Source organism: Coregonus lavaretus (genome assembly GCF_964263955.1).
Source record: "Coregonus lavaretus genome assembly, contig: HAP1_SCAFFOLD_3565, whole genome shotgun sequence".
NCBI lineage: Eukaryota > Metazoa > Chordata > Actinopteri > Salmoniformes > Salmonidae > Coregonus > Coregonus lavaretus.
Window position 1 is genome coordinate 10,001 of NW_028159253.1, and position 13,471 is coordinate 23,471.

General features: G+C 43.4%; 1 protein-coding gene across 1 annotated transcript in view; it reads left to right on the forward strand.

Moving 5' to 3' along the window:
• Positions 1–12,853, forward strand: part of LOC311123112 (amyloid-beta A4 precursor protein-binding family A member 1-like) — a gene marked incomplete at both ends in the record, with an annotated part of 22,846 nt that extends 9,993 nt beyond the window's left edge. The window contains 6 exons of the mRNA XM_084197389.1: positions 2,394–2,585; positions 7,737–7,916; positions 8,000–8,212; positions 10,372–10,491; positions 11,303–11,443; positions 12,782–12,853. Of these exons, the coding sequence (XP_084053515.1) occupies positions 2,394–2,585; positions 7,737–7,916; positions 8,000–8,212; positions 10,372–10,491; positions 11,303–11,443; positions 12,782–12,853 (918 nt within the window). The remainder of the gene's footprint in view (positions 1–2,393; positions 2,586–7,736; positions 7,917–7,999; positions 8,213–10,371; positions 10,492–11,302; positions 11,444–12,781) is intronic.
• Between the last annotated feature and the right edge of the window lie 618 nt (positions 12,854–13,471).

Genomic DNA, 13,471 nt, shown 5'->3' on the forward strand with positions numbered 1-13,471 from the left:
TCTCTCTCTCTCTCTCTCTCTCTCTCATCATCTACCCCTCTCGCTCGCTCTCTCTCTCTCTCTCTCATCATCTACCCCTCTCGCTCGCTCTCTCTCTCTCTCTCTCTCTCTCTCTCTCTCTCTCTCTCTCTCTCTCATCATCTACCCCTCTCGCTCGCTCGCTCTCTCTCTCTCTCTCTCTCTCTCTCTCTCTCTCTCTCTCTCTCTCTCTCTCTCTCTTTCTGTCTCCCTCTCCCCCTCTCATTCTCTCTTGTCCTCTATGTTGCTCACCTCATTGATGTTTCTCCTCCTTTCCTCAGGTACTAGCCAGGTTGCCATGGCAGCCTCTGGGCTAATTAGATTTAGTGGGGTGGTCGGGGCTCATTAATCCCAGCATCGGGCCAATCAGAGGGCATGGCCACACCACCCACTTAGTCACTAGCCAATCACCAGTCCCCTTTGGGGCACACTGTCACTATAGTTCTGAGACACACTCATCTAATAGAGTTTATTGACAGTAGATTTTTTTCACAACGCGGCTGTTGCCTTGCTATTATAGTGAAAAAACATGACTTGAGGTTATAGAAATGATTCAATAATACTGTGTTGGATATTGATCAGGAATATTTGATGGGGGCCTAGGAAAAGGTGTAGACCACGCTAGTCAGAGTAAATGCAGGGCTCCAGAGTAACATTTTGGTTCCAGACTAACATTTTGGCTCCAGACTAACATTTTGGTTCCTGACTAACATTTTGGTTCCAGACTAACATTTTGGTTCCAGACTAACATTTTGGTTCCAGACTAACATTTTCCCCAGGTGGCACTGGTGCCATTAACTTTTTCAGTTGGTGGCGTGGCACCAGCCCATAATTTGGTCCCACCAATTTTTCTGAGGCGTCACGCAATAGATAAAAAAATTAAAGAAATCGTATAAAGTAATTCACCGTGTTTTTTAGACTGTGTAATAGACTACTGAGATGGTAGGCTAATATATTCAAGAAATAAGTTGTTTCATCTAACATGTCCAAGCAGGAAGGCATGTTTCAAGATTATTTTTGATGTGCAACCTAATCAAGTGATTGTCATGGATTTTCGGTTGTTGTTGTTATATTATACTGTTAAAATAAGGCTCCAGAATTGTCAGTATTTTGTTGTTCATTAGAGTTGTTCAATACATACCATTCTTTAGTATATCTTGTGTAGATTCATGCATACGGTACGTATAGATTGTTACCTCTGTTCTCTGGAAGAGGTTTTCCGAGCGAACATCGATGGGCTCCAGGGGGGAGCTGGGGGTGCTGGTGGTGCTGGTGATCTGGTTCTTGCGCACGTCCTCTGTGACGGGTACTGGGGGCTATTTGGGTTGTTAATTAGGTGTGTTCCAACCTTTCTTGTTTTTTTTGTCTTTTTTTATACTTGATTGACATTTTACAGCATTGTTAGGAGCCAGTAACATAAGCATTTCGATGCACCCGCTATACCATTTGCTAAACTGTGTATGCGACCAATAAACGTTGATTTTAGATGAATTTGCCTACATCTTCATGTGCGTTATATCGCATTTATTTGGGGCTAATAGCTAGATCGCTAACACTAAATATAATACCCACTGCTAGTAGTCTTGTATTAATATAACAGAAAATGGAATGTCTTCAAAAAACGTTATAGCCTACTGCCTACCCAATGAGACCTACAGCGCGTTTCACACGCTATGTATCTCAAAGCCATATCAAATATGTTGGTTGGGAAATAGTTGCTATTGAGCTGAATATTGAGAGTTGAGAAATAAAAATGATACCTACAAAAACCCCATAACCTCCTCTATTTAACACTTTCAACAGTAGTTGCTTCCTAAGCTGTATTTTTCCAACAATTGGATTTTGAAATGTTATACAATCAGAAGCATTTTCTTTGCTCCCAGAGCGCCTGTCGGGGGAGAGAGAGTTACAGCAGCAGGCCCCATCAAAACAGGCCCAGAGGCTGGGCAGACATTTTTATTACAGGAATCATGAGGATAATGCACTTTACTGTTCGACCAAATCATGGTTTTAGCCTCAAGAAAAATAAGAAGTAGAGTGAGATGACCATGTAATGAATGTTCAGCTCGCACCGATGCAACCTATTAAAATGTTTTACTCACACAGCCAAGACAAAGGGTCGCAAAATGGTCTGGAGTCCTGAAATGGGTTCTTTCTTTCTGCTGGTCCAGAGCTGCTTCTTTCTGTGTTTTTCCTTCTGACCATAGACATAGAGAAAGGTTGAATCTGGTAGACATGAAGCGTATGGTCCTTGAACGTCCGCTCTCTAACCGTAGGAGACTGTGATGATGGAGCCCCTGTTCATGCCCATCCTATCCTCCGCCCTGACCCCTGACCCCTGACCCTAACCCTATCCCTCCTCTATCTATCTACAGGAGACCATGATGGACCACCCCCTGAGGACCATCTCCTACATCGCTGACATCGGCAATATCGTGGTTCTGATGGCGAGACGCCGTATTATGCCCCGCCCAGACTCAACGGACAGCGTGGAGGTGTCTGAACCTGACCAGGAGGAGAAACAAAGCCAGTACAAGATGATTTGCCATATCTTCGAGTCGGAGGACGTGAGGATCTCTCTTTACCTTTACTCTCAAACAGCTGTCTTATCCTCTCTCTCTCTCTCTCTCTCTCTCTCTCTCTCTCTCTCTCTCTCTCTCTCTCTCTCTCTCTCTCTCTCTCTCTCTCTCTCTCTCTCTCTCTCTCTCTCTCTCTCTCTCTCTCTCCCTATCTGTCTCACACTCCCTTAGTCTCTCTCAATTCAATTCAATTTAAGGGCTTTATTGGCATGGGAAACGTATGTTAACATTGCCAAAGCAAGTGAAGTAGATAGTAAACCAAAGTGAAATAAACAATTTTCTCTCTCTCTCCCTATCTGTCTCTCACACTCCCTTAGTCTCTCACTCACTCACTCACTCACTCACTCACTCACTCACTCACTCACTCACTCACTCACTCACTCACTCACTCACTCACTCACTCACTCACTCACACTCTCTCTCTCTCTCTCTCTCTCTCTCTCTCTCTCTCTCTCTCTCTCTCTCTCTCTCTCTCTCTCTCTCTCTCTCTCCTTTTCTCATGGCAACAGGACACAAATATTGCTGCTGTGATTGCACACTGCAGTATTTCACCTAACAGATATGGGAGTTTATCAATGTTTGATTTGTTGAAAAATTATTTGTGGGTCTGCATGATCTGTGGGAAATATGTGTCTCTAATGTGGTCATGCATTTGGCAGGAGGTTAGGAAGTGTAGCTCAGTTTCCACCTCATGTTGTGGGCAGTGTGCACATAGCCTGTCTTCTCTTGAGAGCCAGGTCTGCCTACGGCGGCCTCTCTCAATAGCAAGGCTATGCTCACTGAATCTGTACATAGTCAAGGATTTTCTTAATTTTGGGTCAGTCACAGTGGTCAGGTATTCTTCCACTGTGTACTCTCGCTTTATGCCCTGATAGCATTCCAATTCACTTTGTTTTTTGGTTTATTCTATACAGTGTGTCAAATAGGTATCTTTTTTCTTTCTCATAATTTGGTTGGGTCTAAATGTGTTTCTGTCCTGGGGCTCTGTGGGGTCTGTTTGTGTTTGTGAACAGAGCCCCAGGACCAGCTTGCTTAGGGGACTCTTCCCCAGGTTAATCTCTCTGTAGGTGAGGGCTTTGTTCTGGAAGGTTTGGGAATCGCTTCCTTTTAGATGGTTGTAGAATTTAACAGCTCTTTTCTGGATTTTGATAACTAGCGGGTATATTCCTAATTCTGCTCTGTTTGGGGTTTTGCGTTGTTTGGGGTTTTGCATTGTACACAAAGTATATTTTTGCAGAATTCTGCATGCAGAGTTTCAATTGGGTGTTTGTCCCATTTTATGAATTATTGGTTGGTAAGTGGACTACAGACCTCACAACCATAGAGGGCAATGAGTTCTATAACTGACTGAAGTATTTTTAGCCAGATCCTAATTGGGATGTGTGAGTTTTTTGTTACTTTTGATGGCATATAAGGCCCTTCTTGCCTTGTCTCTTAGATCATTCACAGCTTTGGGGAAGTTACCTGTGGTGTTGATGTTTACGCCGAGGTAGTTGTAATTCTTTGTACTCTAGGGAAACAGTGTCTAGGTGGAATTTGTATTTGTTGTCTTGGCTACTGGACCTTTTTTGGAACGCCATTATTTTAGCCTTACTGAGATTTACTGTCAGGGCCCAGGTCTGACATAATCAGTGCAGAAGCTCTAGGTTATGTTGTAGGCCCTCCTTGGAATCACCAGATCATCTGCAAACAGTAGATATTTGATTTCTGAGTCCAGTAGGGTGAGGCTGGGCGCTGCAGGCTGTTCTAGTGCCCTAACCAACTCACTGATATATGTTGAAGAGGGTGGGGCTCAAGATGCATCCCTGTCTCACCCCATGGCCCTGAGGAAAGAAATCTGTGTATTTATTGCCAATTTTAACTGCACACTTGTTGTTTGTGTACATGGATTTTATAATGTCGTATGCTTTTCTCCCAACACCACTTTCCATCAATTTGTATAGCTGACCCTCATGTCAAATTGAGTCAAAAGCTTTTTTTGAAATCAACAAAGCATGAGAAGTCTTTGCTTTTATTTTGTTTGTTTGTCATTAAGGGTGTGCAGGGTGAATATGTGGTCTGCCGTATGGTATTTTGGTAAGAAGCCAATTTAAGATTTGCTCAGGACATTGTTTTCACTGAGGAAATATTGGAGTCTGCTGTTGATGATACTGCAGAGGTTTTTTCAGAGATTGCTGCTGACGCATATCCCACGGTAATTATCGGGGTCAAATTTGTCTCCACTACTGTGGATTGGGATGATCAGACCTTGGTTCCAAATATTAGGGAAGATGCCAGAGCTGAGGATAATGTTGGAAGAGTTTAAGAATAGCCCATTTGAATTTGTGGTCTGTATATTTTATCATTTAGTTTAGTATACCATCAACACCACAGGCCTTTTTGGGTTGGAGGGTTTGTATTTTGTCCTGTAGTTCATCCACTGTAATTAGGGAATCCAGTGGGTTCTGGTAGTCTTTAATAGCAGACTCTAAATTTAGTAAATGATCATGTATATGTTTTTACTCTTGGTTCATACATCCTCATTTTGGATAGATAACTCTTCCTGTTGTTGTGTGTTTAGTGTGTTCCAATTTCCCCAGAAGTGGTTTGATTCTATGGATTCTTCAATCACAATGAGCTGTTTTCTGACGCGCTGTTCCTTCTTTTTCCGTAGTGTATTTCTGTATTGTTTTAGTGTTTCACCATAGTGAAGGGGTAAGCTAAGGTTTTCTGGTTCACTTTGTTTTTGGTTGAATAGGTTTCTCAATTTCTTTCTTATGTTTTTGCATTCTTCATCAAACAATTTCTCATTGTTGTTAGTTGTCTTAGGTTTTTTGGTAGGTTTCTACACTACCCTCTTTCCAACTATAGCATTTCTTAATAGTAGATTGTGATTTTGCTGTGATCTGATAGGGGTGCCTACCATTGACTATGTACAGTACATACCCAGGGTGCAACAGAGCTGCAGGGGTTGTGACCCATTTGTGTTGGTTATCAAATCAAATCAAATGTTATTTGTCACATACACGTGTTTAGCAGATGTTATTGCGGGTGTAGCGAAATGCTTGCGATCTAGCTCCGACAGTGCAGTAATATCTAACAATTTCACAACATATACCCAATACACACAAATCTAGTAAGGAATGGAATTTAAGAATGTATACATATATGGACAAGCAATGACAGAGCGGCATGGACTAAGATACAGTAGAATATTATAGAATAGAATACAGTATATACATATGAGATGAGTAGTGCAAGATATGTAAACATTATTAAAGTGACTAGTGTTCCATTTCTTAAAGTGGCCAGTGATTTCAATAGGCAGCAGCAACCTCTAATGTGCTAGTGATGGCTATTTAGCAGTCATTCTCTTGGTCCCAGCTTTGATGCAGCTGTACTGACCTCACCTTCTGGATGATAGCGGGGTGAACAGGCAGTGGCTCGGGTGGTTGATGTCCTTGATGATCTTTTTGGCCTTCCTGTGACATCGGGTGCTGTAGGTGTCTTGGAGGGCTCGTAGTTTGCCCCCGGTAATGCGTTCAGCAGACCGCACCACCCTTTGGAGAGCCCTGCGGTTGCGGGCGGTGCAGTTGCCGTACCAGGCGGTGATACAGCCCGACAGGATGCTCTCAATTGTGCGTCTGTAAAAGTTTGTGAGGGTTTTAGGTGCCAAGCCAAATTTCTTCAGCCTCTTGAGGTTGAAGAGGCTCTATTGCGCCTTCTTCACCACACTGTCTGTGTGGGTGGTCCGTTTCAGTTTGTCAGTGATGTGTACACCAAGGAACTTGAAGCTTTCCACCTTCTCCACTGCGGTCCCGTCGATGTGGGTAGGGGGGTGCACCCTCTGCTGTTTCCTGAAGTCCACGATCATCTCCTTTGTTTTGTTGAAGTTGAGTGAGAGGTTATTTTCCTGGCACCACACTCCCAGAGCCCTCACCTCCTCCCTGTAGGTGGTCTTGTCATTGTTGGTAATCAAGCCTACTACTGTTGTGTCATCTGCAAACTTTATGATTGAGTTGGAGGCGTGCTTGGCCACGCAGTCATGTTGTCGAAGTTGTGTCTAGGGGGGCATATTGGGGAGGGAATGCTGTCACCTCCAGGTAGGTGTTTGTCTCTCTACTGATCTGAGAACAGCTGAGAACAGCTGAGAGAGAGAGAGAGAGAGAGAGAGAGAGAGAGAGAGAGAGAGAGAGAGAGAGAGAGAGAGAGAGAGAGAGAGAGAGAGAGAGAGAGAGAGAGAGAGAGAGAGAGAGAGAGAGAGAGAGAGAGAGAGAGAGAGAGAGAGAGAGAGAGAGAGAGAGAGAGAGAGAGAGAGAGAGAGAGAGAGAGAGAGAGAGAGAGAGAGAGAGAGAGAGAGAGCATATGAGAGAGAGAGAGCATATGAGAGAGAGAGAGAGCATATGAGAGAGCATATGAGAGAGAGAGAGAGAGAGAGAGAGAGAGAGCATATGTATGAAACTTCTGACTGGTTTGTTCTGTTTAATAAGGAATTAGTCTGTAGTGGTCATTGCTGATAGCCTTGATAATACTGTAGCAGATTTATGGATCAAAATATCTGTTGTTTTTTATCCACTTTTGGATAAAAGCAATACAAGGAGTCTTGGGAGAGAGACTATGATTGTAAAGGTGGTCTGACATTTCCTGGTTGCTACAATTCTGATAGTTAGCCTAATTTCAGTTTGTGTGACAATACAAGCAATGTATAGTGTAGAGAATGATTGTACCATCTAAACCGCTGTGAAATATCTTGTCAATAACCAAAAATATGGTATTTTCAGCTGTTTGAAGCTGGTGTACTAAACCGAAAGTAAAAGACGCAAAAACGAAACTTAAGAACGGGAAGCATAGAAATAGTGCACAAAGAACAGATCTACCGCTTCTTAGACTTGCGTTCAATGAGGATGACAGATCTATAACTCATATTTCTATGTGAATTTGGTCGGGTCAACCAAGAAGTTACATATTGCAGCTTTAATTTATCCCTTTTCAATTCAATTTACTTATCGTGCTCTTCTCTCACCATCTTATATTTTCCCTCTTTCTCTCCACCTCTCTCTCTCCCTCCCCCCCTCTCTCTCTCTCTCTCTCTCTCTGTCCCTCCCTCCCTCTCTCTTTCCCTCTCTCTCTCTCTCCCTCCCTCTCTCTTTCCCTCTCCAGGCCCAGCTGATAGCCCAGTCTATAGGCCAGGCCTTCAGTGTGGCATACCAGGAGTTCTTGAGGGCTAACGGCATCAACCCAGAGGACCTGAGTCAGAAGGAGTACAGTGACCTGCTCAACACTCAGGACATGTACAATGATGACCTCATACACTTCTCCAAGTCTGAGAACTGCAAAGACGTGAGTCTGTCAGTCACTGAGCAAACCTCCACACACACCACACACACACACACACACTGATTTATTGGTTGTGCCTCCCGCAGGTTTACATTGAGAAGCAGAAGGGTGAGATTCTGGGCGTGGTGATCGTGGAGAGTGGGTGGGGCTCCATCCTGCCCACGGTCATCATCGCCAACATGATGCATGCTGGTCCGTCTGAGAAGTCTGGTCGTCTGAACATCGGAGACCAGATCATGTCCATCAACGGGACCAGTCTGGTGGGACTACCCCTGTCTACCTGCCAGACTATTATTAAGGTATCTATCTATCCCTCTCTCCTCTCCCTTTATCTCTCTCTCCTCCCCCCTCTATCCCTCTCTCCTCCCCCTCTCTCTTTCTCTGATGGTAATACCTGGAGGGTAGTAAAGGACACACACCTCTCCGTTTATCTCTTCTTTCTTTCTCTTCTATCTCTCCTTCCTTTCATAGTGGGTGCTGAGTGTACCCCCTTTAAAACCCCCACCCTAAAACATGTTCCCGCTTCCTTTATTTCTCACCTCTGTCTTCCTCCTCTTTCTTCCCTCTGTATATACTGTCTCTCTTACAATGACGTATTCTCCTTTTATGTATGAACGTGAACGCCAAGGACAATACACACAGCCAACATCTACAGTGCCTTCAGAAAGTATTCACACCCCCTTGACCTTTTCCACACATTTTGTGGAATTGATTTAATTGAAGAAAAAAATTGTAAACGATCTACACAAAATACTCTGTAATGTCAAAGTGGAAGAAAAATTTGAACATTTGTAACAATTTTATGAAAAATAAAACACTAATATATCTTGATTAGATAATTATTACACCCCCTGAGTCAATACATGTTAGAATCATCTTTGGCAGCGATTACAGATTTGAGTCTTTCTGGGTAAGTCTCTAAGAGCTTTCCACACCTGGATTGTGCAACATTTGCCCATTATTCTTTTCAAAATTCTTCAAGCTCTGTCAAATTGGTTGTTGATCATTGCTAGACACCCATTTTCAGGTATTGCCATAGATTTTCAAGCAGATTTAAGTCAAAATTGTAACTCAGCTACTCAGAAACATTCACTGTCTACTTGGTAAGCAACTCCAGTGTTGATTTGGCCTTGCGTTTTAGGTAATTGTCCTGCTGAAAGGTGAATTCATCTCTCAGTGTCTGGTGGAAAGCAGACTGAACCAGGTTTTCCTCTAGGATTTTGCCTGTGCTTAGCTCCATTCCATAATTTTTTCATCCTGATAAACTCCTTAACGATTACAATCATACCCATAACATGACGCAGCCACCACTACACTTGAAAATATGGAGAGTGGTACTCAGTAATGTGTTGTATTGGATTTGCCCCAAACATAACACTTTGTATTCAGGACAAAAGGTTAATTTCTTTGCCACATTTTTTGCAATGTTACTTTAGTGCCTTGTTGCAAACAGGATGCATGTTTTGGATTTTTTTTATTCTGTACAAGCTTTCTTATTTTCACTCTGTCGATTAGGTTAGTATTGTGGAGTAACTACACTGTTGTTGATCCATCCTCAGTTTTCTACTATCACAGCCATTAAACTCTGTAACTGTTTTAATGTCACCATTGCCTCAGATTGAAATCACTTAGCGGTTTCCTTCCTCTCCAGCAACTGAGTTAGGAAGGAAGCCTGTATCTTTGTAGTGACTGGGTGTACCTCATCCAAATTGTAATTAATAACTTCACCATGGTCAAAGAGATATTCAATGTCTGCTTTTTTATTTACCAATAGCTGCCCTTTGCGAGGCACTGGAAAACCTCCCTGGTCTTTGTGGTTGAAGCTGTGTTTGAAATTCACTTCTTGACTGAGGGACCTTACAGATAATTGTATGTGCAGAGTACAGAGATGAGGTAGTCATTAAAAAATCATGTTAAACACTATTATTGCACACAGAGTGAGTCCATGCAACGTATTATGTGACTTGTTATGCAAATTTTTACTCCTGAACTTATTTAGGCTTGCCATAACACAGGGGTTAAATACTTACTGACTCAAGACATTTCAGCTTTTCATTTTGTAGTAATTTGTAAAAAATTTGAAAAATATAATTCCACTTTTACATTATGGGGTATTATGTGTAGGCCAGTGACAAAAAACTCAATTTAATCCATTTCAAATTCAGGCTGTAACACAACAAAATATGGAAAAAGTCACGGGGTGTGAATACTTTCTGAAGGCACTGTATAGTTGTTATCTACCAAAGATCTTATTAGACTAGTTTCATTCATACTCCACTTCTCTCTTTTATCTAGGGTCTGAAGAACCAGTCTTGTTTCAAACTGAACATTTCTTACCTGTGTTAGGGTCTGACTCATGTCTCTCCTCTATCCAGGGTCTGAAGAACCAGTCTTGTTTCAAACTGAACATCTCTCACCTGTGTTAGGGTCTGACTCATGTCTCTCCTCTCCTGTCCAGGGTCTGAAGAACCAGTCTTGTATCAAGCTGAACATCGTCAGGTGTCCTCCCGTAACCACGGTGCTCATCAGACGACCTGACCTCAGATACCAGCTGGGCTTCAGCGTACAGAACGGCATTGTGGGTATCGCCATGGAGACCATGTGTTGTCTAGTGATGTCATGAGCCCCAAACATACTGGGCACTTGACTTTGTCTGCTTGGAGATCATAACATTGTGTTTGTACATGTATACTGTAGTGGCGACTCTTGACGTGAAGGGCTCATGCTTTTGCTGAAACTGAATACCTGAATTTAAGTTAAATTTAAGCTCTGCTCCAGCCTTTCAAACCTAATGTGTGTGTGTGTGTATATCGGAGGGGTTGGGTTAAAGCATTTCTATCACCTATGGACTAATAAAGTATTTCTTATCTTAAAGGCCCAGTGCAGTCAAAAACGTGATTTTCCTGTGTTTTGTATATGTTTCCACACTATGAGGTTGGATTAATAATGTGACATTGTGAAAATGATGATAATGCTCTTTTAGTGTAAGAGCTGTTTGAAAATACTGTTTTGAAATTTCAGCTTGTTTTGGTGGGATGTCGTTTTTGGCCTGACTGGTTACATCACCAGACGGTAAATTAGTTAATAGACCAATAAGAAAGAGAGTTCCAAACCTCTCTGCCAATAACAGCTAGTTTTAGTTTTCCCCTCCCCACTCAGACCACTCCAACACAGTCCTAGAAAAATGATTGCTTGAGAAATTGCTCTTTGCTTAGAGACTATTTTTGTTTCTTTTTTACCATTTTAATTGAAAACAATCACAGTAAGGTACTTAATTGTTACCCAGAAATGATTTGATATTGAGATAAAAAACATTTGCTTTGGTTACATCACCAGCTGAATGGCTGAATGTAATTGTCTTTGATGGACCTTCTCCTCCACACCAACAGATCTGCAGCCTTATGCGAGGGGGCATCGCTGAGAGGGGAGGGGTCAGGGTCGGCCACCGCATCATTGAGATCAACAGCCAGAGCGTAGTGGCCACGCCTCACGAGAAGATCGTCCACATCCTGTCCAACGCCGTGGGAGAGGTGAGGTCAGAGGGCAAAGGTCATGCTGTGCCTGTAAACCTAGAATATGTTACCACAGATAAACAAGACTTGTATGAATGGGTTTGGATATTTGTATGAATGGGATATTACTGTCTGAGCTAAACAAAACATTCCAGTTTTGGTGCTAGACCTTCAACTGTTGTTGGGCTAGGATTAGGGTTGAGGCTAGGGTTAGGGTTGAGGTTAAGGGTTAGGGTTGAGGCTAGGGTTAGGTTTGAGCCTAGGGTTAGGGTTGAGGTTAGGGTTGAGGTTAAGGTTAAGGTTAGGGTTGAGGTTAAGGGTTAGGTTTGAGGCTAGGATTAGGATTGAGCCTAGGGTTAGGGTTGAGGCTAGGGTTAGGGTTGAGGCTAGGGTTAGGGTTGAGGTTAAGGGTTAGGGTTGAGCCTAGGGTTAGGGTTGAGCCTAGGGTTAGGGTTGAGGCTAGGGTTAGGGTTGAGGTTAAGGGTAAGGGTTAGGGTTGAGGCTAGGGTTAGAGTTGAGGCTAGGGTTAGGTTTGAGGTTAAGAGTTATGTTTGAGGCTAGGGTTAGGGTTGAGGCTAGGGTTAGGTTTGAGGTTTAGGGTTAGGTTTGAGGTTTAAGGGTTAGAATTGAGGCTAGGGTTAGATTTGAGGCTAGGGTTAGGTTTGAGGTTAAGGGTTAGGGTTGGGGCGGTAATCAGTCTGGTCTGGAGAGGGTGCGGGAACATGGGGAGGTTGTTTGCCTGAGGGATCAATGGAGGCCGAGAGCTCAGAGGGGTCACCTGCGACGGTTTAATGAGAGGAAGACAGGGGTGCCCCCTGGAGTCGATTGATGCATCCCTGTGTCACACAGTGACGTAACTGAATAGCTCCCTGTGTGTTTATACTAGAGACTCACCGTTTCCTGTAGTGGCTGCAGCTCAATCCATGCTTTCCAACTATATAAAGTTTGCGCCTATTCCATAACACCGGGCTTGTGAAAGAGGGTTAGGGTTGTGGCTAGGGTTGAGGGTTAGGGTTGAGGCTAGGGTTAGGGTTGTGTAGTTAGGGTTGTGTAGTTAGGGTTAGGGTTGTGTAGCTAGGGTTGAGGGTTAGGTGGTTAGGGTTGTGTAGTTACTGTATAACTATGAATATTATTATTATTATTTTTATTTTTTTGTCATTTAGCAGACGCTCTTATCCAGAGCGACTTACAGTTAGTGAGTGCATACATATTTTCATACTGGTCCCCCGTGGGAATCGAACCCACAACCCTGACGTTGCAAGCGCCTCGCTCTACCAACTGAGCTACACGGGACTATGATCAACTCTCTTTCTTCACCTCTGACTTTCTTCATCCCTCTTTTCTCTCCCTGATCAGATCCACATGAAGACGATGCCAGCTGCCATGTACCGCCTGCTAACTGCCCAGGAGCAACCCGTTTACATCTAGAACTGACCTCACCCTCTGACCCCTGACATCCAACCTCACCCCATGATTACCTCACCCCTGACCCTTCACCTTTGACCTCTTATCCTGACCCCTGACCCCAAGCATCATTGCACCCTCTGTGTGTGAGCAATTCCTCCCCCTCTCCCCAAACCCCAGCTCACCATTGGAGAATGAAGCTTCTAAAGCCTTACGAGTGGACCTATCATGTGCTCTGGATTACTCTCCAATCCGATTGTCCCGAGGGTCATTTCCTGCCCTTTTCTCTCATCTCTGTCTCTCTCTCTCTCTGTCTCTCTCGCTCTCTCTCTCTCTCTCTCTCTCTCTCTCTCTCTCTGTCTCTCTCTGTCTCTCTCTCTCTCTCTCTCTCTGTCTCTCTCTCTCTCTGTCTCTCTCTCTCTCTGTCTCTCTCTCTCTCTGTCTCTCTCTCTCTGTCTCTCTCTCTCTCTCTCTCTCTCTCTTTTTTTCTTTCTTTCTCTGGCCCGGCTGCTCTCATCTGATGTAATGTTGAATACCTCTGTGTTCTCCCACAACACAAACAAGAAGAGAGGGAGTGTGAAACCTGCTGATAAACAAGTGTTACCACTCTGAACAACCAACCACATATTCCTCCTCATAACA